A 27,879-nucleotide genomic window follows, 5' to 3' on the forward strand; every position below is an offset into this window, starting at 1 on the left:
AAAAACTGGCTTTCATTCACATAAGAAAATTTTTTACTGAGGGCAATAGGCACAAATATGTTATATAAGCTTTTTACATTACTCAATGGAATTCTTTAATTTTCTTCTTAGCCATTAACTTAAATGCATGTTTTCATCAGATAAACTGCTTTGATATATAAGATGTTTGGAGAACTACCTTTTACTATATTATATTACAAACAAATAGAAAGTGAACAATTTTATTTGTCAAATCTAGATTTCAAATGGTGGCAAGACTTATGACCTATCTACCTGAAATTAGACATGATTCTGAAATGTGATACAATTTAGTAAATTTGAAATGTATAGTTTAGCAGATCTTAAAACACTTGTTACCTTGTTAATGGCAAAATAGGAACTAAAAAATCAATTTATTATGTTGCCCTTTTGAATTCCTAACATAAAGTGATTCCCATAGTTTTCAATAAATTAGTTTTTCTTTTTCTAGGGGTAGAAGCAGAAGAATGGGGTAAATTTCTTCACACCAAAAATAAGGTAATCATGCAAGAATGTAATGAAGAAATAGCATGTTGAAAATAATATTTTAGATAAATATTAAATTAATTTCTCGTCATTGACAATCTGTTATGTCATTTTGAAGCAACCATTTCTTGTAAAATAAATCTTATCTCAGTAGTATTTCTAACCACAGTAGTGCATTTGGCAAATAATCTTTAAAATGAGCCTGTTTTATCTCTAATTTGGAGATTCTTCACTGTTGTAGTTTGGAGATTCATAATTGTTGTGGAATCAGGCAACTTTAAAACAAAGCTTAGAAAAATTGAATCTCTGGGTGTGGTGGTGCATGCCTGTAATCCCAGTGGCTTGGGAGGATGAGACAGGAGGATCACAAGTTCAAGGCCAGCTTCAGAAACTCAGTGAGGCTGTAAACAACTTAGTTTATAGCCCCTGTCTCAAGGGGAGGAAAAAAAACTGGGGATTGTAGCTTAATCATATAGTGCTTCTGCATTAAATCACCAGTACCAAAAAATAAAATAAAAACTAAAAACTGTGAATCTGGGCTCAAAAAAAGTATATGTGTATATTAGAATTTGTTGACTCATTTTTTGAAGCAAATCAGTAGACATCCTTGAAATGTGTGGGTATCTTCCAACTTGAGAACTTTTGATCTTATTTTAAATATTGTGCTTTTTGTTTCAATAACTTTTAGCTTTACACAGATTTTGATGAAATTCGACAAGAAATTGAAAATGAAACAGAAAGAATTTCAGGAAATAATAAGGTAGGTATCACTTTAGTCTTGGAAGGCATAAACATCAGTAAATATATCATTGAGGATTTTTCTATATATAATGTACAAAGAATATTGTAAATTTGCAGTCTTGGTCTTTGAAACAAATGGAGTATTTTCACAATATAAAAACTTTGCTTAAAATCCCTTGTTTTGGGACTGGGGATGTAGCTCAGTGGTATAGTACTCACCTAATGTGTGTGAGGCACTGGGTTTGATCTCCAGCATCAAAAAAAAAATCATAAAATTCATTTTGTTTCTTAGAGCTTTTATATGTATCAAATATTTCATTTATGTTTATATTCTTAATTCTATCATGTACATATCACTTTATTATATAATTCTACTTATTACAGTTATTGTGAGTTATCTTTTTTAGATGGATTGATTTTTCTGTAACTCAAGCATTACATAATTTGTGAGATATGTATATTCAGAAGAGCAGCATTTTTTGTGAAAATGAAAAGCAGTATGTTGATTACTTTCTTATTTTCTAAGATTGTGGGAATCTAAAGTAAATTAGGTATCTAAGATACCATTGATCTCAATAGCAGGCACTATCACTGCCTCACATAAATCTTGTTTATCTTTCTTTATTCTTATAATTTTTTCTCTCTCCTTTCTTCTTTTTTGTTTTTAACCTCCATTCTTGTATTATCCAGATGAACATTTACTCCCACAAATGGGCCCTAGCCTAGTACTAATATTCTTCACATTATTTATTGAACCCTGTATCTGCCAGATGTGTAGTGAGGTTCTTTTCCCCTGCCAAAAGCATTTTTTGGAGCCACATTAAGTCTCTATGCCTATTTGGCTCTGTTTTAGTGATTTACTAAGTTTTGTTCATTATTTTACTCTAAGCTGATAACTTTTGAGTTCTCTGAGTTTCTAATAATATTGTTATATGTAAGTAGAAAAAAAGGAGCCAGAAGCTAGTTTATATCAGGGATAATTTTGTCTTTGGGGATATTATTAATCATAACACCAATTTGAATTATCTTTATAAAGATACATACTAAATTCAGCAGTTGATGGTAATTTTATAGTACCAGAATTTAAAGTATGAGACTATGGTGATTCAGAAATGGAAGTGTTTAGTTACATGAATTGACTGTCATAAGAGATTTAGTCTGTATACATACACGATGTTTACATTATACTAAGGATATGATTTACTTACCCAGTAGGTTTTTTATCCAGTGTCTACATTTGAAATGTCCATTAGCTTCAATTCAATCAAAAAATGTCCTCTTAAATCATGCTTATAATGCAACTTTGATCTTATGTGACTTAATATGACTGAATGTATAAATGATTTCATGTGCCTAACTTAAATCCCTAAAGGATTTAGAATGTAAGATTGGAATTTTAAAGGTATTTGGCAGGACTTTGAATTGGATGTAATGAGAATGCCATAACAATAGATCCTGAGAAATAATACAACCTAGGTGTGCCAAATAATGACAGTTAATGACTTTGAAACACTAGAGTATTTAAAATAGAAACTAGCCCACTACTTTTTAAGTATAGTACATATAACTGTTTAAGAAACTCATACTAGGGGGCTGGAATTGTGGTTCAGTGGTAGAGTACTTGCCTGGCATGTATAAGGCACTGAGTTTGATTCTCAGCATCACATATAAATAAATAAAGATCCATTGACAACTAAAAAAATATTAAAAAAAAACAAACTCAACTTCCTAGGAAATTAGAATTTTCAATGGGTTTATGAAGGAAAATATAAGTGGATAAACAGATGAGAGAACTAAAGGATAAAGAACATGTACAAACAGAAGGTATAAATACTTCCTCAGTGTCCTTTTACATGTAGCTGACTCAATTCTAAAACTTGTATAAGACCAATGTTGAAGAAGAAGGAGGCTCTGCAATAATTAATCTGTGGAAGAGAAAATACAGGTATCTCTCACTACTCATATTTTTATTATTAGAATTTAGGGATCTAAAAATTCAAATGAATTGTCTAAGGAAACTCTTAGTATGTATACACTTGTCACTTGCTATTAAAAGATCAGGAGCCAAATTAATCTGAATAAGTTTTTTGTCTATTTCTTACTGTCTATACTCAAGAACATCATAAATTTGAATACTGAATTTGGATAGTGAGTAAATTATTCTTTTGTTCAACACAGTCTTAAACATTTAAGTAGTATATATACAGAATCAAGAGGAAAGAAACTGAAATGATACAGGGGATATAAATTGTTTATATGAATGGTATGGGGTTAGGTAGGTTTATAACCTATTATATGACTGACTGCCTTCTTGTTTTTTTTAATAGGTTTGGATTGTTGGAAAGTTGTAGAGATGCATATTTAAAAGTATCTAAAGTCTTATCTACTTGAAATGAGATTTGCCTTAGCATTTTATACTTCATTGCAATGTTAATATGATTTTAATATTTTTAAAACTTATTTTTAGGGAGTAAGCCCTGAACCAATCCATCTTAAGATTTTTTCACCCAACGTTGTCAATTTGACACTTGTGGATTTGCCAGGAATGACCAAGGTGAGGAATAGTTGTTATTCATTGTGGATTTGGTCATGTTTTCACTTGAATAAATGTTTTTCCTTAACCCCATATGAGAATAATGAGCTTTGTTTTGTAATCAACTTAATCTGTTATAGCAGTTTATATAGTTATAGTGTCCTGTCTCCTTTAAACACTTTCTTTACCTGGCTTCCAGGATACCACACTCTACTGTTTTATCTCCAGTCTTAGTGGGCACTTTTTTCCAGTCTCTTTTGCTGGTTTCTTCTTGTCTTCCTAGTGTCTGAACAATTAGTGCCCTAGAGCTCACTCAGCGTTTGGACTCTTGCCTTCTCTAGGTACACTTACCCTCTTGATTTCATTGAATCTTATGGTTAAAATACATGAATTTCTGTATTTTGATATTTACAGATCTCTAGACTTGGATATTCAGCTATCCACTTGACATACACACTTAAATGTCTTATAGGTATTTCAGACTTGAGATACCAAATTCCTGATCTGTCCTTCAATTATATTGATCCTTCTATTGTCTTCCCCATCTCAACAAATTGCCAAGCCATAAAGTTTGTCATTCATTATCTGTAATGCTTCTTTATCTTTCATTTCACTTCCTGTCAGCAAATCCTCTTGTTCTCCTTATCTTTATAATATATCCAGAACCGTCATATCTTACAGATTCTTAGCTACCATCCCGAGGTGTTCACTTATATCACCTGGATTGGTATAATAAATAATAATAATAATAACAACAACAACAATAGGTCTTCTTTATTATCTGTTCTTAACTTAGCAACCAAAATGATTTGTTAAAGTAAAAATTAGATCATATCATTTCTTGGCTTAGAGTCTCTTTAGTGACTTCCCATGTTTCTGAGAGTAAAAGCCTAAGTTCTTACAGAGAGCTAAAATATCTACTAGATATCTCCAAGTCATTCTGTTCCTAACTTCTCTAGTCTCTTGCCCTTATTCACTAAGCCTGGAATACTCTTCCTCCAGATCTGTGTATGTCCTCTCTCTTCCTTATTGCCTTTAATTTTTGCTCATTCTCTCAAATGTCATGGTCTCAGTGAGATCTTCTCTGATTTCTTATTTAAAAACATAGTCTAGTTTAAGTCAGTAATTTAAAATTTTTAATTCTCTCAAATCATTCCCTATTATTTTTGTTTTGCTTTGTTTTTTCAACAGCCCTTTTTACCAACTGGATACTTTAGGTGTTTCTTTATTATCTGCCTCACATCACTAAAACAAGCAGGAATTTTGGTATTTTTAAAATTCTTTACTGTAAAATAATCTCACTTATAGAAGAGTGCCTGAAATCATAATAGGCTGCCAATAAATAATTGATGACTTAACGAATGAACTTGTCTTTAGGCAAGGATAATGCTGATCAGTCATTAACATAGGATTGTGTTCAGTAAACATTTGTGTAAAAGTAAACTTTTGATATTTGAAAGACACTTTGAGACCTCTCTACATTAGCAGATATATGGATACTACTGCAATATATTATTAATATATTTATTTTAACTCTTTGGAAATGGAGAAATACCTATGCTCTGTGGATTAAATGAGGAAAAAAACTGAGTTGGTTTTATTATTAGCTTTTATTATTATTGTTATTATTAGTTCCTTGCTCATCTCTGTTTGCTTTAGGTGCCTGTAGGAGATCAACCTAAGGATATTGAGCTTCAAATCAGAGAGCTCATTCTTCGGTTCATCAGTAATCCCAATTCCATTATCCTCGCTGTCACTGCTGCTAATACAGATATGGCAACATCAGAGGCACTTAAAATTTCAAGAGAGGTAGATCCAGATGGTAAGGATATATGTTAATATTTAATGAGATGCTTGATTTATCATGGTAGATCCCTCAAGAAAGGGATTTTTTTTTATGGGGGGGTTGGGGATTTAACCTAGCGACACTACCACTGAGCAACACCCCAGCCCTTTTTTATTTTTATTTTGAGTTTGGGTCTTAAGTTGCTGACGCTGGCCTCAAACTTACGATCCTTCTGTCTCAGCCTCCTGAGTTGATAGGATTATAGGTATGTGCCACTGTACCTGCCAAGAAAAGGATTTTTATTTTTAAATGGAATTATCTCAGAGTTAAAAAATGGTTTCCTATTTTGCTTATAATTTCAAAAAGAAATGCTGATGAAAAACAGTTAAGTTGGTTACAGGTGAGGCAAAAAAAAAAAAAAAAAACTTGACATAAAATCTATATTTACAATAGTTTCCTAGTGATTTTAACATAATAAAATGGCTTTGCAAAGGGTTTCTTGTTTTGTGTAAATGACATGATTTAGGTTTTTGCATGACTAATTTTTAAGAATAACTCTCACAGTTAATTTCTCTACAGTCATCATCTATGATGATTATTATGGTACAGGAAAGAATTAAGTTATCTATGTTCTGCAGAGGTAGAAAATATTTGGACATGCTCAAGGCACAGGAGATTCTTAAAGGTAAAATCCTATTATGAAGCATTTGTAGCTCCAAGGATTAGTTCATACCATGGGTTACTAATAGTTGGTTAATGATGTAGGGGCATCATTTGATACATTTTAAAACACTAGCTTATAGGAGAGTGGTCATTGTTGATATTACTAGTGTTTGCTTTGCTCTATAAAGAAACTGTTTTTTTTTTTTTTTTAACCTGAATATTTGGAAGATCTGAAGGCTGTGTCATATTTTTCTGACTTTGAAGAAGAATTTTAAATAAAAGTTGATAGGAAATGTTAGTACTAAAATTGTTAATTAAAATTCCCATAAACAGGTACATTTCATGTTTTTAAGAAATTTTTTTACTTTGAGTAGCTAATGTGTTTATTTAAGTTGAATTAAATGATAAACTATAATAAAGATCTTATTTAAATTTTACATTATTTAAAGTAAACTGTTAAGCATTTTATATGTATTTACTCTATTTTTAAAGTGACTCTTGAGCTGTAGTGGCTGGGGGCAGGGCCTAGTGGCAAAAGCACATGCTTAAAAACCCCAGCAATAAAAGATTAAAAAGTAAAAATAAGATTAAATGATCCTTGAGCTATAAATATGGTTACAGTTTTGATCTAATGATCTTAATCTGGTGAGACATGGTAAGGAAATAATCCAAAACAGTATGTAGTATCAAAAATTTAGAAGCAACTTAATGTGGCTAGCAACAGGTAAATGAAGATGCTAAAATGAGAAATTAAAAGGGAACTTTGTTGATTTGGAGCAATATAGAAAAATGCTTGTAATAAAAAAAATGTCTTATGTAAAACTGTACACTACACAGAGGAGCTGGAATTCTGATACATTGATGGTGGGAATGGCATAACTACTTTGAGAAATAGTGTGGGAGTTTCTTATAAAGCAATTCCATTTCTAGGTTTTTACCTATGTTAAATGAAAAACTATATTCATATAGAAACCTGTATGCAAATGTGTGTCACAGCTTTCTTCAGTTTCTAAAAACTAGAAGCAACTCAAATAGTTTTCAAATAGGAGACGAGAAACTAAATTATGGTGTATCTATACAGTGGAACACCACTTGGCAATAAAAAGGAATCAATTGTAGACATACACAACAACACAGATAGCTCTTCAATTCATTATGCTAAATGAAGAAAACCAGACTCCATTTGTATAATATTCTAAAAAAAAAGGTAAACTAGAAATGGAAAATGGATTTGTTTATTCGGTACAAGAAAATGTTGGGGGGGAGCAGAACTGCTCTGTCTTGAGGCAGTAGTGACACATCAGTTTTCACTTACCAAAAAATAATAGAACTGGGGTCTGGGAAAGTGACTTAGTGGCAGAATGTCTGTTTAGCATGGTGAAGGTCCTGGGTTTGATTCTCAGCACTAAAAACAAATACGATACAGAAAATGAACATTCAAATTGTTCACCAAAAAAGTAAAATTTAAACAAATTTTTAAAAATACTTAGAAAAAGGTTAGTCCCAGAGCTAATGAAAAATTGCATGTGAAATTATTTCTAGAAAATTTAAAGAATGTTTAAAATTATTTCTTAAAAAGTACTTTAAAACAGAGGTTGGAAAAGCATTTCCAAAATGATGAAAGAGGTAATGTTAGGTGGGATTATATGTGAAGAGTTTCTTTCCTTAATGGCTTAATAGGTCATTTTCATTTTTGCTTTTTTGCATTTACCAGGTCGCAGAACCCTAGCTGTGATCACTAAACTTGATCTCATGGATGCGGGTACTGATGCCATGGATGTATTGATGGGAAGGGTTATTCCAGTCAAACTTGGAATAATTGGAGTAGTTAACAGGTTAGCTGTGAAGAATGGTATAAGGATTGCAGTATTCTTGTTTCAAAACAAGACCGGAATTCTAAAATCAGTCTGAAATGTGATACTACTCTTTTTCCCTCCTTTTACTATAATGTTGGTATTACTAAAGAATTCATTGCCTAACGTGACAAAAAGAGATTCACTAAAGTCTCTCTGAGACATTTCTAATTGAAAATGTTTCTGAAGTAAGCAGGACTACATATGGATGAGAATAACTAGGCTTAAGAATTTTTGTCTATCATTTAAGCCACATTTGAGAAGGGCATGCAGTAAGGGAAAAAGAAGTGTTATCTAATCTGTACTCAATAAAGAAATTTTAATGTGGTATGACTTTAATAGCTTGGTTTAACCTATACCATTAGTAGTGCTGTGTAACTGCCAGGACATGACTTGGAGAAATTTTATTAAAGATATCCTAATTACAAATCATTAGTATTAAAAATTGTGGAAAAGAAATCATTATTGAGTGTCTAATTATGTTTTAGACACTATTTTGAGCAATTTGCAAATGGTTTCTCTTGGAACCCTCATGACATCCTGTGAGGCAGGTGTTGTTTCTATTTTATAACTGGAAAACTCAGGTCATACATTTGCCAAAATCACATGTCTAGTGAAAGGGGTAGGTTTAAATGATGATCTCTCTTGGTCTGAAGCTTTTATAAGGTAGGAAACACTGAAATTATCTTGAGACCTGGGTTATAGTCATAGTCACAGTTCTCACACAGACTAGATACAAGATGAGAATGTTTTACTAAGTGGTATCTAAAGGCTATTCCAATTGTCTGCTTCTCTTCATATGTCCCTCCATCCCACTCCTCCTCCCATTTTGTTTTTCTTCCCATTCCAACTGTCTCCTGTTTCTTGCAACTATGTATTATAATACCACTTTCTGTATTTGTAGATAATTGCTCTTCATGTTAACTAAATTATTTTTGATAGAAATCATTTGCCTGTCAATGGATAAAGTATAGTTGATTGAGGTACACATATTTTTGTACCTATCTATAATTATTACTTAAGAATACTACTTTTGAGTAGTTAATGGTATGATGAGCTTACACTATTCAGGCCTTAATTATTTATAAGTCACATAGTTCAAATCTTGGCTGTGCTACTTAATGTGTGGCCTTGGATAAGTTAATCTCTTGGAACCTCAGTACCTTGTGTAAAATGGTATAATAATACCTATCAAATTATTGTGAGAATTAAATAAAACAACCCATGTTAGTTATTAGGGAACAATACCTGGTACTATTAGTATCCCTAATATTTCTGTCATCATCTAGGAGAGGGAGAGGATGATAATTGATTAGTTGGACAGTTTTTCTGCTTTTCATCTGTAGGAGCCAGCTAGATATTAACAATAAGAAGAGTGTAACTGATTCAATCCGTGATGAATATGCTTTTCTTCAAAAGAAATACCCATCTCTGGCCAATAGAAATGGAACAAAGTATCTTGCTAGGACTCTAAACAGGTAACATTTTTACCTTTTAGAAATGAGATGTTTTTGTTTTGCTGACTGATAGCTGAGACTGTTTTTGTTCATTAGTTCCTTATGTTTTCACTATTATTCCTTATAGTTTCACTTCTGTTTTCTTTATAGTAGGTTCTTATAAAATAGATGTCTTTTTACTAGGGTGCTTAACATTAAATCATCCCGTTGTGTACAATGCTTAAATGAATTTTATAATGTTTTAATTACAAAGTTTTTGAAAGCTAATTTAGTGCTGAGGTTATAACTAGATAGCAGATGACTTCATTTCTACTTTGATTTCAGGAACTGAACTAGAATTTATGATTTTCACATGATCTATTTTTAATTTAGAATTTCTTCTATTCCTATATTCATTGTAGAAATAATGTAAGTTGTATACTTTGAATTCTGAATATCCACTGATGGTATAGGGACTAGAAGACCTTTCTAAATTCTCTTTTGTCTTTTTCCCAAAATTAAAGGCAGATGGACTCAGATTTTAATAGGATAGATTTACACTCTGTTGGGTACCTATTGTAAAAGATAAGTTGCAAAACAAAAATTATACACGTAGAATTGGACTAAATGGTGATTTCAATTTTATGAAAATAATTTTGCAGTTTTTTGTTTTATATTTGGTTTTCTTATAATTGCTACAATTTGATGGGTCAAGACAGATTTCAAAAGCATTGACCAAAACAGTTTGTGTTATTGTTTTTTCAGACTAAGTAATTTACCTGTAATCTAAGATTGCTTTGTTTCCTGCTCTTGTAATAAAGGGAAAAATCAAGTATTTTTTCCTATTCTCAGTCAAAAGAGCAGAGAATGTTTGAGACACCAGATTTATGTACTTTCCCCCAGACACCGTGCAAGCAGTTCTCTGGTGGTGTATTCTGTCTCCATTCAGTTCTGATGCTACTTACCTAGGGATAGCATGAGATCTGATAGGTTGAGAGCTCAGTCCCACAAGTCTGCCTCTCCACTTCAGATGCAAGTTGCAAGCAGAGGTTATGCCTTGTGCTTCTGACTGGCTATAATTCTGGGTTCCCAGGATCCCCTCTGGGTTTAATTTGCTAGAGCAGGTCACTTTCAGGGAACACTGTACTCAACTTCACCCTTTTATTATAAAGGTTATTGCAAAGGATAGAGATGAACAGCCAGTTGGAAGAAAGGGATAGGTCAAGACATACAGAAAGGGGCATAGCGCTTTCTTGCCTTCTCTGGGCCCAGAACCCTCCAGGAACTTCCATGTGTTCAACTTCATGAACACTGTCCTTTTGAGTTTTCATCGCTACTTCATTACAATGACACGATTGATTATATTATTGGCTATTGGTGATCAATTCAGCTTTCATTCTCATTCTTGTTCTTCTCCTTGGAGGTTAGAGATTGTGGCTAAATGTCCCAATCCTCTAATTATGCCTATTCTTTTTGGTGACCAATCACCATTCTGAAGCTCTTTAGGGGCTTCCAGCCACCATTCATCTCATTAATATACAAAAGACACTTTTAACACTCTGGATTCCAAGGTTTTTAGGAACTGAGTGTCAAGAAATGTGTATATCATAATACCAACCTGTCAAAATATATTGTTTGACAAGTTTTCTCCTGTTGTTTGCATTTTAAAAATGTGACTTGTTTAGAGTGTTCGAACACACAATTTCACATTAAAATCCTGCCTTTCTAATCTTTGTTAGGTTACTGATGCATCACATCAGAGATTGCTTACCTGAGTTGAAAACACGAATAAATGTTCTTGCTGCTCAATATCAGTCTCTTCTAAATAGCTATGGTGAACCTGTGGATGATAAGAGTGCTACTTTACTCCAGCTTATTACCAAGTTTGCCACAGAATATTGTAACACTATTGAAGGAACTGCAAAATATATCGAAACTTCAGAACTGTAAGTAAGAAATTTTTAAATAGATTTGGTTACCTGAATTGCAAGCCCACTTTATCTTTTGTTAAATTGACTTTAAGACTATTTTATTGTGATTTATTACCTATAAAAACAAATAGGAATAGCATTTTTTTAAAGAAAGGATAGAATAATGACTGGTATGTGTGGTAAAATGCTTTATAATAAACTATGGAAAGCATGACAAAAATTTAAGGTTTTCTTTAAAAGCAATATTTTACTTGATAAGCATTTAAAAATACTGCTTTTCTTTTGAAATGTCTGTTTCTTTTTAAAAAGTACAGCATGAAAAATGCATGAGAAATTAGAAAATGCAGATAAGTAAAAATAAAACATAAAAACAAAATTACCTAATTTTACAAACCAGAGATAATTCCTGCTTAAGTTTGGCAATGACCTAGACATTTTTCTATCCATCTATAAGATACATAAATGGAGTATTACACATTTAAAAATCAGGTGCTATTCATGCTACTTTGGAATAATTTCTTTAAATTCATATGGTACAGCTTTCTAATAGGATAGGATAAATTATCATTCTGAAGATTTGCATAGTATATTAATACCCTCATTTGTTGAACCAGTCCTCTACTATTGGATAGTTTATTTGCAATTACAGTAGTCTTACCTTATTCTTGGGGATACATTCAAAGACATCCAGTGGATGTCTGAAACTGAGCATAGTACTGAACCCTATTTATAAGCATTACAGTACCAATAACTGATGACTGAGATGGCTCTCAGGTAACAAATGGGCAGGATACACTTGACACAGAGATGACTCAGATCCCAGGTAGGACAGAGTGGGATAGCATGAAATGTCATCATGTTATTTAGAATGACTTACAACTTAAAAATTTAGGTATCATTTGTTTCTGGAATTTTCCATTTAATATTTTTGGACTGTTGCTGACCATGGGTAACTGAAACCTCAGAAAATAAAATCCTGGATGAGCAGTGACTAGTGTATACACAAGAATAAGTGATATTATGGCAGTCTACTTGTGCATGTAGTCTTAGGGGCATGTATCCAAGTAAATCCTGAGGATAAATTCCTCAGAGTAGAATTACTGGATTAAGGTATATAATACCCTCAAAGTCATTGATTACATACTGCATATTTTACTGTTTTACTATTAGCCATATGTAAAAAATGTACATTTTCAAAAACTTTTTATTTTGGAATAATTATAGACCCATGGATGTTGCAAAGAAATATACAGGGAGTTCCTATTTACCCTTTACCACTCCTGCCCTGATACTGACATCTTATATAAGTTTAGTACAGTAATAAGAAAATGAACACTAGAACAATTCAGAGTTTATTCAGATTTTCCAATTATATATACACTCATTTTTGTGTTTGCTTACTTTGTATACTTTTGTGTGACCTAGGGGGTCTTTCAGATGACTTAACTCCATAAAAAGATAGGGTATTTAATACACTATTGAATGGCTATTATATGCATAGCATATGGAGAGATAAAAGATTGCTATAATGGGCCTTTAAGGAGTTCAGTTGGTAATATAGTTGAGGTAATAAAAGGCTTCATTAGTTGGCAAAAGTATACATTTATTTAGATGTTTCTTATTGCTAAATACAATACACATCCACAGAAGTGCATGTAATATATAAGGGCAGTTTTGTAAATTGTTAATGAATCAGATCTTTATTCACTTACTCAAGCCTTTGAGACATTGAAGAGAGACTATTTACATTTCTTTCAGGGATTGGGGGTACTCTGTGGTTAATAAGGCATCTGAGATGGGCTCTGAATAGAACTTGGGGAGGTAGTTGGGAGGGCATTCTTGGAAACAGCAAAATAGTGCCAGGTATATTTGGAGAATGGCATGTACACTAATGGGACATGATAGATAAGGCAAGAAAGGTGTATAGGAATAAGACTGTAAGAAGTCTTGAATCTCCTGCTGAGAATATAGATGATTTCTTACTATAAAAAATAAAACACTTTTGGTCAGAGGAGTAACCCATTTTAATTTTTTGGTACAGGGGATTGAACTTAGAGGCACTGAACCACATCCCCAACCCTATTTTTGTATTTTATTTAGAGACAGGGTTGCACTGAGTTGCTTAGGGCCTTGCTGAGTTGCTGAGGCTGGCTTTGAACTAGAGATTTTCCCATCTCAGCCTCCCTTGCTGCTAGGATTATAGGCATATGCCACTGCGCCTGGCAGGAGTAACCCATTTTAGAAGAGTAATTTGATCATTATGGAAATTTGGAGAAGGAAACGGCTGGACCCAGAGACCAATTACTAGTAATTTTAACCATTTTTAAGTGCATAGTTCAATAGCATTAATAACATTCATAATATTCAACCATCACTGGTATCTGTTTCCACAATTTTTTGTATCATCTCCAGACAGACTGTACCTATTAAGCAATTATTTTCTTCCCCTTCCTTTTCCCTGCTAAATTAGAGAATTTACTTTCTATCTCTATGAATTTACCTGTTCTAGATATTTCATGTAAAAAGGATCATACAATATCCTTTTGTGCTTGGCTTATTTTGGTTAGCTTAATGTTAGATTAGTACCTTTAACCCGAATTAACTTGATTAATGATGGTGAAAACAGAGAGGAAGGGATGATTTGAGGGGATATTATAAAGGTATTTGTCGAGTTCCACTGGACTTGAAATGAAAACACCAAAGTTTTTTAGTCATTAAACAAGATAGAAAATATAAGGTGCCTAGTAATCAAGAAATTTAATTTGTCCAAAGTAGTAGACAGACAACAGCCCACCAGTTAAGAATGATTTTTACATGATAAATGTAAAATTTTAAATGTAAAAGTGAAACATAATTCAAAGAAATCATGACATCTGAAAATTACATAAAATTTAAATTTCAGTGTGCATAAATTTTATTGGAACACAGCTATGCTCTTTGTTTATGAATCAACAGAAAGCACTGTTTCCTATCCTTATGGAGCTCACAGGCTAGTTGAAGAAAATTAGGACAGAGAAAGGCTGTTTAGCAATTTTTAGTTATGTTTTATATCAAGTTATTCATATATTTATACCATTTATGAAATGACTCCTTTTCCTGTTTAAAAAAAAATTAGAGAAACTTGTTCATAATGATTCTGAGTTGAGAACACATGGAAATAACCAAAATGTAATTATTTATTAGGTTTTCCCAGAAAATTAGACAAACTTCAAGCTTATACAAAGATTTCTAACTTACAGCTTCTTTCCCTTATAGTAATGTAAGAAACCATATATTCATTGTCTTTCAGATGCGGTGGTGCTAGAATTTGTTATATTTTCCATGAGACTTTTGGTCGAACCTTAGAATCTGTTGACCCATTAGGTGGCCTTAACACTATTGACATTTTGACTGCTATTAGAAATGCTACTGTGAGTATGCTTAACTTTCAGACTTTTAAAACAATGAGGTTAAAACTTCAGTTTTTAATCATATATTGTATTTTTTAAAATTAATTATAATTTGTTATTTTGCTCTCATATTTGAAATTCAGAAGTGCTTTTTATTTGGGGGTGCTGGGGATTGAAACCAGGGCCTTGGGCATGCTAGGCAAGTGCTCTGCCATTGAACTATACCCCTAGCTCTAAGAAGCACTTTTTACGAAAAACAAAAGATGTGATTTCTGTTTTAATCTTTGGGAAGAACTGAAATTGCTTGTAACTGTAATAAGAGCTCTGAGTTCTATTTTTCCAGGGTCCTCGTCCTGCTTTGTTTGTGCCCGAGGTTTCATTTGAGTTATTGGTCAAACGACAAATCAAACGTTTAGAAGAGCCCAGCCTCCGTTGTGTGGAACTGGTTCATGAGGAAATGCAAAGGATCATTCAGCACTGTAGCAATTATAGTACACAGGTAATTGAGAGGAATGGAACAGGTTTCAGATAAATAATAAATGACTTGAAGTGGTGATTTCATAGGGAGGAGGAAATGATGGGCTAAAAGTTAAAATCTGTAGTTCCTTTATTCAAGTGATTCGTAGTAATAGTATTCTTAAATGTAACTTCCAAATTAAGTTCAGTATTTCTGTACTATTCCATTAAATAAAGTAGACTGATACATTTGTATTTTTCCATCATTTATAGGAATTGCTACGGTTTCCTAAACTTCATGATGCCATAGTTGAAGTAGTGACTTGTCTTCTTCGCAAAAGGTTGCCTGTTACAAATGAAATGGTGAGTTATTGTTACAAATCATTGTAAACATTATTAGTGAAGGCTTAAATTTTACTCTGATTGCTTTTTATATACAGTATTATGGTTAGAGTTTAGGCATATTTCCCAGTGTGTTGGGAATCAAAAAAAAAAAAAAGTAAGTTTCAGTCTTACTTCCAAGGAATTTTTCAGTAATTCTAGTGCAAAGTGCATTTTTCTTCCTATTTTAATCATTGCTAGCCTGTGCAGCCACAAGTTTTTGTAAAAATAGAGTTGTTGAGGGCGGTGAATAACTTTGCTCTATTTATTATGTGGTGCCGCTGATTTTAATGGTAAATTAGTTCTGTCTTCAATCTCAGTAAACTGAGCTTTTATAGCAAGCTCCTATTTTAGCTGTGAAGTACATCAGGGTAATTGGGCCTCTTCTGCAGTTGGCTTGTCTGATGACTTCAGTGGGTTGCAGCTGTCCACCAGAAGAATTAAAAAGCTGATAGAAGTATGAAAAATAAGCTTTTGAAATTGCCTTTAGCTTCTAATTATGTTTTTTGTTTTCATTCTGGCCTTTAAAAATGCACTTGGGGTCTTGGCTCAGGTTGGTGAGCCCCAGTGGAGGTTTACTGAGGCAAAATCATCCTTGGAAACATAGAATATAAGTGATGTTACTTGGTTAGTATACAGCAAGAATAACTATCAGGGCCAAGCACAGTGATGCACAGCTGTAATTGGGACTGATTTGGGAGCTGAGGCAGGAGGATTGCAAGTTTGAGTTAGCAACTTAATGAGACACTTTCTCAAAATCAAAAGAGCCTAGGATATAGCTCACTGGTAGAGTACTCTTAAATTCAGTCCCCAGTACCACCAAACCAAGCCAAACAAAAACAACAAAACAAACAAAAAAACTATCAGTCAGATGTCTAAAGACCAAACTTAACCTGACCTCAAACTCTACCCACTGATATCACAAAATTGTTGGAACTTCATTTGAATAGATCCTTTAAACACAGTCTGCACCAGTAAGTGCTGTTCTAATATATGACATTTGTCAGGACAGTACAATGCAAAAGATGGAAGAAAAGATTTAAGTTTATTCTCTTTTGAAGCCTCAGAAATTTTATTGAAGGCTGGAGAAATTAATTTCATCCTTTCTTTTTGATTACTTTCTCATTAGATTGTGAACCCCTAAGTTTTTCATAATTAAAACTAATTAGGGTCTGGGGTTGTGGCTCAGTGGTAGAGCACTTGCCTGGCATGTGTGAGGCACTGGACTGAGCTCAGTTCTCAGCACCACATATAAATAAATAAAGGTTCATTGACAACTGAAAAAATATTTTAAAAAACTATTCACTATCTGAAGTCTAAATATATTTTTTATTCAAATAAATTTAACACTTTAAAATTTATATGTGATTATGAACTGTTTTTGTTTTGCTTTTTTGTGGTACTGGGTATTGACTTAGTGGTACTCTGCCGATGAGCCACATCTTGTGACCTTCAAAAAAGTTTTTTCATTTTGAGACAGGGTCTCACCAAGTTGCCCAGGCTGACCTCAAACTTGTGATCCTCCTGCCACAGCCTCCTGAGTTGGTGGGATTATAGGTGTGTTGCTACCATATCTGGCTATGAACTGTTTTCTTATTATTGAACTAAAACTTTGACTTGGAATAATGAATGATCTGAAATTTGAATAGCAAAGTTACCTCTCAAAGGCTTGGAAATTAGATTTGTGTCAGGTAGATAACTTTTCCTTCTAATAGTAAAATACATCTAAGCTAGCTAGCTCAATGTCATTTTTCTTCCTTATAAATGCAGTTTTCTTTAAAATTTTTTAAAATTTGTTCTTTATGGTTATACATGACAGTAGAAGGTATTTTGACGTTTTATATATATGTGGAGTATAACTTCCCATTTTTGTGGTTATACATGATGTGGAGTTATACTGGTTGCATATTCATGTATAAACATAGTAAAGTTATGTCTGTTTCATTCTACTGTCTTTCCCATTCCCATCTCCTCTTCACTTCTTTCCCCCTACTCCACCCTGTCTAATCCAGTGAAACACCACCCCCTATCCATTGTGAGTTCCCAGTTGCATATCAGAGAGAACATTTGGCCTTTGGTTTTCTGGGAATGGCTTATTTCACTTAACATGATAGTCTCTAGTTCCATCCATTTATCAGCAAATGCCATAAAGAAATGCAATTTTTGATGATGAAATGCAGATTTAAAAGGTAGAGCGAATAACTATTTGGCATAAGATTTATCAGTTGGAGTATAATTATCCAATATTCATTTAGGCATAACTTTCCTATAGTTTTCCAGCATTGTCTTTAATAGGTCTTATATGCAAATTTTTCAAGGTAAAATTTTATATAATAGCCTAATTTTGTTTTTTTTCTAGGTCCATAACTTAGTGGCAATTGAATTGGCTTATATCAATACAAAACATCCTGATTTTGCTGATGCTTGTGGGCTAATGAACAATAATATAGAGGTAAATACACTTTAGATTCTTTTTTTCAGAGATAGAAATCTTTTGTAACTAAGTTATATCAAAATTTAGCATGGGCTAACTATAAAACAGATATGCCACAGTCGCGTCAATTATATTACAGGAAATATGCTGAGGTCATTACATTGTTTTCTTAAGTTTAATTCTCAAATCCTCCTGGAGGCATTATTCTTATTTTCTGCTTATGAAACAATCTGGAATTCATTGGCTTAGTGTTGAAGGACTGCCTGTATTCTTCACTACTACTGAGGTGGATACAAGGACCTTTTTCCATTTAATACATATTAATGTAACAAGTTGGGATAAGATCTCAGAGTCAAGGCTGATGGCTAGAGCAATTTATCCAGAAGCTGAGGGGTTTTTTTTTCCCCTCTGCCATTTTTCTCCAAGAACACATTATCCTGCTACTCCCTAATCCATTAATATAGAGTCCCCTCTAAATCATACCTCCCCTTTTGCATGTGGATGGAGAGATTATAAACATAGCACTTGGAAACTGGAAAGGACCCTGGATTATCTTCAACTCTGGTTAAAAACAGATGAGGAACTGAGACAATTAAAAACAACTATTCCTTCAGTGTTTATTTTGCTGGGCACTAATATAGGAAACAAGCACCTTGTCTTTAATAGGTATTATGAACTATTTTTACCTACTAAAACTGAAGTTTTTCCTATTATCAAAAAATTCAGAATGCCTGCTGTAAGACTCTAACACTCAGAAAGTATACTAGATAACAGTTGTGTTAAAAATTGGCACATGTACTCTTCCGCAGTTTAAGGATTTAGTTCCTGTAACATTGAAACCAACTTTTCTTGGAAAACTTGTATCTGGAGCAGTTTTGTTATACTGATAAGGTCCTACAATTTAGTTTCACATCAGTATTTTTCTGCAAATGAATATGCCTCTGGTTTTAATGACTACCAAGGAACTTTGGTGGATATTATAAATATTACAACTTTAAGTGGATATAACTATGATCTTTATAGTAACCCTTTGAGGGTAGATAATGTTATTAGAACAGGAAATGAGGCTTAGAAGAGTTGGTAACCTATGCACTTAATAAAGCAAGTAAGTCAGGTCTGCTGGGGTCCAGGCTAGGTAAGGTCATAACTGGCTGGTAACAGATTAGGATGAAAATTCTCATCTTCCAGATCCCCAGCTTTTTTGCTTTGTATCCCTCTCACAATGTACGTGTTAACATGTTAGCTTTTTATTCAATCTGTATTTTATTCTCACATATTGTTAAAATCTGTATAATTCTGTTATTTTGTAATTGGTTAACTTCCCATAAAAAAATAAGTGGGTCAAATTTTTATTTAGCTTAACTGCTTTTCTATTACACTTGATGCTGCCTATGAGAGCGCTGTTCTTCATCATCTCATATCAACATGATCTTGCACCTGTTCTAATACTTGAACATAGCAGATGCTTACTTAGTACATATGGATTTGAATTTAACATTGTTCCATAATTTGACAAATTAGAGCAAATTACAACAGTGTATTAAATTAGTGATATTACAGAAAGGTCTGTTGTCAACATTATTTCCTGAATACAGATTAGAACTAACAGAATATTTTAAAGAATAACCTTGGGTCTGGGGATTTAGCTCAGTTGGTGAAGTGCTTGCCTCACAAGCACACAAGGCCATAGGTTATTAAAAAAAAAAAAAAGAAAACAAAGAATAACCTCAACCACAGATACTTTTGAAGTGATAGAGTAACAGTTTTGTTGTGTGGGAGTTGTCTGAATTTAATGCAAAGGTGTGCAGGTTAGAGTGATTTTTAAAGGCTTTAAGTTTTCTGTGATCTGTGCACTTCAAATTCTACATGATACATTGAGGGCTTTTGTTCCACATTTATGTGGTAATATTATAAATCAATGTTTTTTAGTGGGAAAGGAAGAACATGTTGGTCTGTTGCTCCTTATTAGAGAATCACTGGTATAGGGAGCCACTGTTACTGATGCTATATTGTATCCCTCAGGTGTGTTGGGGCAGAAAAAAAATGATTTGAGAAGCATTGGGTTAAATGATTTATTTATTTTAAAATATGATAATTATGGCATGAGTTCCAACAGTGAGAGGATATATCTGTAAGTTATGCCACACTTTTCAACTAAGATGAACATTTTTTAGTAGTCATAAATCTCAGTGCTCTGATAATCACTTTTGGTTTGCTTGGTTGCATTTTATAGGAACAAAGGAGAAACAGGCTAGCAAGAGAATTACCTTCAGCTGTATCACGAGACAAGGTAAAAAAAACAGTATTTTTGAAGCATAATCTCAATTCCTAAAGATGGATGGGTAAGACTCAGAATATTACTTAGTTCTAGAAGTAATTTTTTTCTATTCCAGTACTCCATTGGAACTGTGTAATTGTTTGAGTAAAGGTATGTAAGTTTAAAATAGGCTTTGAGTAATCTAAAAGTAATAGCCTTTAAGGATACATTGGAATAAATGTTTAAAGATGTCTCAAGTGTCAGGACTTCCTTTTTAAAAACTTCTATCAGTGATTTTACTACAATACTTTTTTTGGAGTGGCAAGATAATATGCACATTAACAGGTTTTAATTACCAGTAATAGCCATAGGAGATGATAAATTAAAATGTGCATAGAAATCTGTTACCTTGAATTCTGCAGGAAAAGATCTTATTAAATGCTGAAAACAGATGAACTGGATTTGGATTTTTCTTAGGTATTTATTCATCTGAAAAGAGATTCATTTGAACAAAGATGACAGTTTTATAGGAAATAAGGCAGAATAAACAATTTTATGTCCCATGATTATTTTGTTACAGAGGGGAAAAAATTCACATTTATAGAAAGTTTCTGAATGCATTTTTGGCATCCTTGATTTTTTTTCCCTGCATTTTTTGCCTTTAGTCTTCTAAAGTTCCAAGTGCTTTGGCACCTGCCTCCCAGGAGCCCTCCCCTGCTGCTTCTGCTGAGGCTGATGGCAAGGTCTGTTGTGATTCTTAATCTAAGCCTGCATGCCTAGTTGTTTTGTGCAACATAATCTTCTGGAAACAATACACTGAAAGAGTACTGATATGGGATGTTGTGCTAAGGTCAGATCATTTTTGTATGATTGAAATTTTAAAATTATATAATTATACTTTGATATTGATGCTTTTGCTTGCAGTATAGATATACACAGAAAAGTAATTTAAAGAGGAAATTATCCTTCATTTTTTGAATTTCAAGCCATTGATATCTAAATCTTGCTTGTTAAATTGCATGTTTTAACATATCTTTTAACAGTTAATTCAGGACAGCAGAAGAGAAACTAAAAATGTGAGTCTTTTGATTCAGAATGGAAATGTTGATATTTTTGGTTTTCACTGAACACTGTCTTCAAAACCATTAAGGAACATGTTTGTACAGTGGCATCTATTTCTTGTTGTCTGTGTTATGTTCCTAATGGTTATTTTACCTAACCCTAATAAGATAGCATAAGTCTAGTTCTAACACTGTTCTAATTAATAATAGGCTTTTCTACTGTTACTTTCAAGACTGGTTTTAAATTTTGCATATTGGTGGCAGGGAATTAAGATTTCAGAGATGGAAACTGTACTTTTGGACATTTCCTCTTTAAAGGTTCTGAGATCTGTTCAGGACTAATGGATAAACCCCTCTAATACTGCTTATGCTTCCCAATTGCATGTACTTTTTACTTAAAATATATAGCTTCAGATGTGCTTTGACAGCTTAAGCAAATGCAAAACAAACAGGGACTTTGAGATTACTGTCAATTCTTGAGTACCATTTTAGTGGAAAATTAGATAACATGTAAATTATTTAGAACCATTCCTATTTTTTTTTTCTGCCATTTAGTTCATTTCCTTACTTATTAGCCAGATTTGAAGTTCTGAACCTTAGAGGCTTACAGATGTCTTGTTTTCTCAGCCCACTGTGGTGATATTAAGAGAATCACCCAAACCACTGCACAAGTTTTATTTCAATCATGGCATGTGCTCATTTTCCTTATAATTTCATGTGACTTATCATTCATGTTTCTTTAGCAAGCATTTAAATATATAATTACTCATGTTACATTGTATAATTAAAATTTATATAATTTAAGCCTCACTTAGAAATAACTCACTTTAACATACTAGAGGCAGATTTTGGCCAATGTTAATTAACAATACCCCAAACTGCCATTTTTGTAACTACCATAACACTCTGCTGCTAAATTTATATAATCTTTTAAATTTTAAGATCTTAGTATCTAAAAACATCTCTGAAATGTTGATGAATGATATTTTCTTATTAAGTCATTTTTCTTTTCAAAGTCAAGACTAATCAGTATCCCAGAATATAAGGTTGCAGAAGCAGCTATAATTAATAAGATCAGTAGATTTCTTTCAGGGGATCCTCTCTCAGGAGTGTAGATGAGGGAACTTACAGTGTTTGTTACATTCCACAATTTAGGCAGCCTGAAGTGACTATTAACCTAAGATAGAGAGTGTAGTTTTGCTTCTTTTAGTAAAGTTTCTACTTTTACCTCATGGTATTTTGGTTGACTACTGGGAATGTAAACTAATTTGAGAAATTATAAACTCTTCAAGTTTGGGGACATCAGTTCATAGAGCTTTAGGCAAGATCATAGATTGATAGTGATTTAAAATGATTTTTAAGATATAACTTCGTAGCAGTTGTTTCCTTGTGTATGCTTTTAATGAGTAGTTTTATTTTTAAGGGCAGAGTATACTTTTTCTACAGTCTAGTATTAGAGATGTGGGAGAAGAAAATTTTTTAAAAGTCAGTAAATGATAAAGAAAAGGGAACTAAATAGGTTCTAAATTGGCCAAGGCCTTGAAAACAAGTTTAAAATACAACCTGTTATTCTGTTCTCTTATTCAGAAGCTCAGGTTTCCAGTTATGTGCTATCCACCATCTCTCTCTGACCCTATTTATCTGAATAGACTAAACACCTGATGGGTACTGGGTATGTGTTCTTGACTACTGTCAAAGAAAGCAAACTTTGTTAATGTCATATATGATATGGTTGGTATAGGTTTTGGAACATGTTTTTTCAGGTTGCATCTGGAAGCGGTGGGGTTGGAGATGGTGGTCAAGAACCAACAACAGGAAACTGGCGAGGAATGCTGAAAACTTCAAAAGCAGAAGAGTTATTAGCTGAAGAAAAATCAAAACCAATTGCAATTATGCCAGCCAGTCCACAAAAAGGTCATGCTGTCAATCTGCTGGATGTGGTAAGCCATGATAATTTGGTTTAGGTGACCAAATTAGTAAGCAAACACTCCAAAGATAAAAGGAACTAATAAGTCTCAAAAACTTACTTTTAACTTTTGAATGTTAAATGTTGCTGTTTCTAATGGCACAAAAAGTAATATTTCCCCCCTCACCCCATTTAGCCGGTTCCTGTTGCACGAAAACTATCTGCCCGTGAACAGCGAGACTGTGAAGTTATTGAACGACTCATCAAATCATATTTCCTAATTGTCAGAAAGAATATTCAAGACAGGTTAGTATTTACTTAATAGAAATCACAGACTATAATACCACTGAATGAGTTCATTATCTGTTTTGAAAATAAATGTATTTTAAGTTAGCTTTTTATTCTAAGTTAAATGAATTCTCTGATAGTCTTTGGGTAACTGTTGCAACAAGATTTAGATAGTTTAACAGACTGACTAGGATCTGATGTATCAAAAAAAGCTTTTAATAATCTTTTGCTGTATCCATTGCCACATTTTGTTATTTAAAAGTGTTTTTCTAAACTTTAATTTTGTAGTTTCATTAACACTTCCTTTTTAATTATTTGATTGGTTCTCAGAAATACCAAAGGAAATGTCTTTGGGAAATACATTTTTTTCCTTCTAATTCAGAACACTTTTTCTTGTGTTCACTGCCTAATGTTTATTCTTCAGTGTTGCATGTAATGTCATTTCATGTAGTAATAGGGAGATGAAAATCATTTAGCTGTGTCTATTAGAAACTATTCTGTATGTAATTTGTGGGAATCTGTAGGAAGCAAGAGAATTCTGCACAGGAATAAAAAGCCAAATAGTCTGATACTTCAAAGTTGAAAGTAATGATTTTATCTGTAGAATCAGTTATCCTCTTGCCTATAGAATCTTTTACAGCTGTGGTAGAAATAGTATACACTGTAGCTTGAACACAATTCCAAAAAGGCCCTAGCTTTTGTTTCTCTGATTGTCCCTATGTTCTACAGAGGTCTTCATTGTTTTTAAGAATTCAAATACCATAAAATTGACTGTTTTAAGTGTACTTTACAGTAATTTTTAGTATATTCAGAAGGTTGTATGGTGCTAACCACTAATTCTATATAACATCTTCATTACCCCATGAAGAAATCCCATACCTAATAGCAGAAGTCCCGTTTTGCCCACCCACCCCCAAACCACTAATGTAACATCTCTATGGATTTGTCTATTCTAGACATTTCATATATGTGACAGCATACTAATATTTGGCCTTTTGTGTCTGGCCTCTTTCACTTATCACACTGTCTTAACATTCTTCTACAGTGTAGCATGGATCAATACTTCATTCCTTTTTATGGCCAATTTATTATTTTGTTTCCATTCATCAATTTATGGGATATATGATTTTTCATACTTTTTGGATATTGTGATTAATGATAGAAGAAAAATATAAAATACCAAGAATTATGGCTGTTCTTATGTTTGATTATAATTAAGCAAAAATTCGAAGGGTAATTATGGCATTAAGGAAATATCTAAAACAATGTAGTGTTCTTATTTAACTTTGTTATTTTCTGAGGTCAGAATCTAAGTCAAAGTTTTTAAAAGTAGAATTTCTACCCAGACTTCATAATTTGGTTTTGTTTTGCAGTGTGCCAAAGGCAGTAATGCATTTTTTGGTTAATCATGTGAAGGACACTCTTCAGAGTGAGTTAGTAGGACAACTGTATAAATCATCCTTATTGGATGATCTTCTGACTGAATCTGAGGATATGGCACAGCGTAGGAAAGAAGCAGCTGATATGCTAAAGGTATTTCAAGTTTTTTCAGTGTTTTACTTAGAGTGTAGATATACAGATTCATATAATTTAAAATGCATTTTGATCCTTGGATGTATAGGTTTTATATTATAACTGTGATTTTTGTTGTTGTTGGTCCCTAATTAGATTCAAATTCCAAAGAAGGTATTGGTTAGTAAAAATCTACATAAAAAGTGGAGCAGTTTCTCTACAAAGTCAGATTAACATCTGAATATTAATATAAATTCAATAAACATTTAAAGGTTTTTATTTCCTTTAATGCAGGCATTACAAGGAGCCAGTCAAATTATTGCTGAAATCCGAGAGACTCATCTCTGGTGAAAAGAACTATGTAACACTGAGACTGTTGACTCAAAACCTGCTAGTTACTGCCTACTTGAGTAGAATTTTATTTATGAACTCCTGTGTATTGCAATGGTATGAATCTGCTCATGTGAAGATTGGCTATACACTGAAAAATATACTCTGCATTACAGAACAAATCACACATTTAATCCAAATAATAAATGGCTGTTTCTAAAGTTTCACAGTATATGTACATATATATATATATATAATCTCTCTTTCTCGTGACAGTTTCATTTGAAGAACTGTTGGTGTTCTAGTTGTACAAAGCAGTTTGCCTGTGGGTAAAGATGATCTGTGTAGTCTTTGTTAGTAGTCTTAAAGCTGCTGCAATAGTTCTTTAAGAAGAAAACACGAAAACATTTCATGAGACTTATAATGCATGCACTGTATAAACTGACCTGGCTTTGAAAGATGTGGGTTGGCAAGTTCCTCACATAGTCACTGTATTCCACCTGTCCTTCAACTTAGTTTTTAAATAACTATGCAGCTGCAGCCTTTGCTGTGTTAATAAGAAAGCTGAATGCACAAGAGGATCTGGAATACTGATAAAGATGCAGGGTACATATTGTGTAGTTACATAGCCTTTCCACTTCTGGGTCCACACTGCCTAATGCATTAAATATTAAACTTAGACCTGAAAAATAATTTTCTACATTGAAACCTTATGGACTTGAATTACTTCATAGACTTAGTAATGATGGCCAGTTCCTTTCAGTTTTAGAAGAGCCAATGACAATTAATTAAATTCCCCTTACTTTGCAAATAAAGTAGTAGTAGTTCAGATACATCTCTAAAATGGGGCACTGACATCAGGATCCAAGATTCACTTAAAATAGACTGATTTTTAAGCCCCACTTCAATTTGTCGGTAATAGGTACTTTTGGTCTAATACCAACAAAATACATTAGAATAGTGATATAAAAATGCTGATGGAACTTCGTTATTTAAAGAAAAATACACAGACACACACGCTCCTAAAGGCATATAGGATATATGCATTCAGGGGGTGAGAGTGAGGTTCACAATATATTTAGTGAAAATTGGCCAGGTGACTCTTGGTATGAACTACAACATTAAAAATTTCAAGATATGTAGAAATTCTTAAGACCTATAGCTCCATCTAACAGATAACACAATAAGTAAAATTGCAAATATTAAACTTTCTTTTCAGGTTATGAAGGATTTACTGGCAGGAAAGATATGGTATGTTAACTTATGGTACCCATTTAACTGAGAAACAACAGGCTTGCAACTGATGGATCCCATACATACATATATAAAATAACAATTAAAATCAGCCTGACATATGGTACTACTTTCAATCTGTTTACAGTACCAGCTTGACAGTGGATGCATGCTCCCAAAATGTTAGCACTCTCAAAACCAAAATCACTTTTGTCACTGTAAACATCATTTTGAAATTATAGCCACCCATGATTTTTTTCCAGACAGATGACTATCATTGTTGCCTTTTGAATTTGTAAGAGAAAAAAAAAAATTTACAATGCACCTTTCTCCAGCACAGATTACAAACTGAAAATGTTAGCTTTAAAACATGCTATGGTAATGCACTTGCTAGTATACTACACATTTTGTATAACGGAAAAAAGAGGCAAGAAACTTACGGAAAGAAAGCAAGCCTTCCTTTGTGGGCCCTTAAACTGAGTGAAGTTTCTAAAGTGTGGAGATGATCTTTGGCATATTTATAAAAGATACCTGTATGTTTTTGCTGTGTAAATAAAATTGCTGGTATGAAATGATATTTAAAAAGTTGGTCAATAAATGAATTCTTTCTAACTTGTCTCAGAGAAAGGTTTAACTAGAGTTCTAAACTAGATTTAAAGCTAAACAGTACAATTTACATTGCAACTAAGGTTTTATGAGTTTTTCCTATTATTCTCTCACAATCACCATTACATCTCCATTTCTGCTTATGGAGACAGTGACTTGTGCACCAAGTAATCCAGGTAGTGGATAGCTGGAATCTGAACACAAAAGCCAAGGTTTGTAGTCTCTAAGGTTTTCAGAAGAATTCTGATCATTTTGTGTGTTTCACTTGATCCTTGTGGAAATGAGAGTGCTATCACCTTGATTTTTCAGATGTGGAAACAGTTCTGGAGAATTAATTTACCTAATGTATCCAGAGCTGAACTAAGTCCTGATTCTAAATTCTTTTAAGTCTGACCTGAAAATTTCCCTTACCTCGGTGTCTTAATGTTCTCACAAGATTGCATTTTTTGGTGAAATATTTATATTATTTATTTGTTTTTTTAAGTTTGCTGTTTACTTCAAGTTACAATCTTCCTGGGGACAAAAATTAAAACTAACTGGAGACTTAGGAAGCTGAGGCAGGAGGATCACAAGTTCAAA

At 33.0% G+C, this 27,879-nt stretch overlaps 2 protein-coding genes across 13 annotated transcripts in view; one reads left to right on the forward strand and one right to left on the reverse strand.

Annotated features, from left to right (window-relative positions):
• Dnm1l (dynamin 1 like) overlaps positions 1–27,832 on the forward strand; it is a 51,740-nt gene extending 23,908 nt beyond the window's left edge. Inside the window, exons 4-21 of one of the 9 annotated variants that reach the window (XM_047550543.1) lie at positions 470–516; positions 1,193–1,264; positions 3,713–3,799; positions 5,438–5,600; positions 7,942–8,062; positions 9,427–9,558; positions 11,256–11,462; positions 14,737–14,857; positions 15,180–15,335; positions 15,566–15,655; positions 18,033–18,125; positions 20,341–20,397; positions 21,030–21,107; positions 21,408–21,440; positions 23,189–23,365; positions 23,528–23,637; positions 24,993–25,152; positions 25,426–27,832. In XM_047550543.1, the coding sequence (XP_047406499.1) occupies positions 470–516; positions 1,193–1,264; positions 3,713–3,799; positions 5,438–5,600; positions 7,942–8,062; positions 9,427–9,558; positions 11,256–11,462; positions 14,737–14,857; positions 15,180–15,335; positions 15,566–15,655; positions 18,033–18,125; positions 20,341–20,397; positions 21,030–21,107; positions 21,408–21,440; positions 23,189–23,365; positions 23,528–23,637; positions 24,993–25,152; positions 25,426–25,482 (1,961 nt within the window). In that variant the 3' untranslated portion in view covers positions 25,483–27,832. The remainder of the gene's footprint in view (positions 1–469; positions 517–1,192; positions 1,265–3,712; positions 3,800–5,437; positions 5,601–7,941; positions 8,063–9,426; positions 9,559–11,255; positions 11,463–14,736; positions 14,858–15,179; positions 15,336–15,565; positions 15,656–18,032; positions 18,126–20,340; positions 20,398–21,029; positions 21,108–21,407; positions 21,441–23,188; positions 23,366–23,527; positions 23,638–24,992; positions 25,153–25,425) is intronic. The other 8 variants (XM_047550545.1, XM_047550551.1, XM_047550544.1 and 5 more) reach the window with 8 other exon arrangements.
• Positions 2,929–27,879, reverse strand: part of Yars2 (tyrosyl-tRNA synthetase 2) — a 35,107-nt gene continuing 10,156 nt past the window's right edge. Inside the window, exons 5-7 of one of the 4 annotated variants that reach the window (XR_007108399.1) lie at positions 11,288–11,356; positions 7,543–7,632; positions 5,830–5,845 (exon numbers count right to left, since the gene is read on the reverse strand). The gene's annotated coding sequence lies outside the window, so the exon portion shown is untranslated. Of the gene's footprint in view, positions 3,171–5,829; positions 5,846–7,420; positions 7,633–10,481; positions 10,675–11,287; positions 11,357–27,879 lie in introns of those variants that run through there. The other 3 variants (XR_007108397.1, XR_007108400.1, XR_007108398.1) reach the window with 3 other exon arrangements.

The sequence above is a fragment of the Sciurus carolinensis genome, chromosome 4, assembly GCF_902686445.1.
Source record: "Sciurus carolinensis chromosome 4, mSciCar1.2, whole genome shotgun sequence".
In the NCBI taxonomy this organism is placed as follows: domain Eukaryota; kingdom Metazoa; phylum Chordata; class Mammalia; order Rodentia; family Sciuridae; genus Sciurus; species Sciurus carolinensis.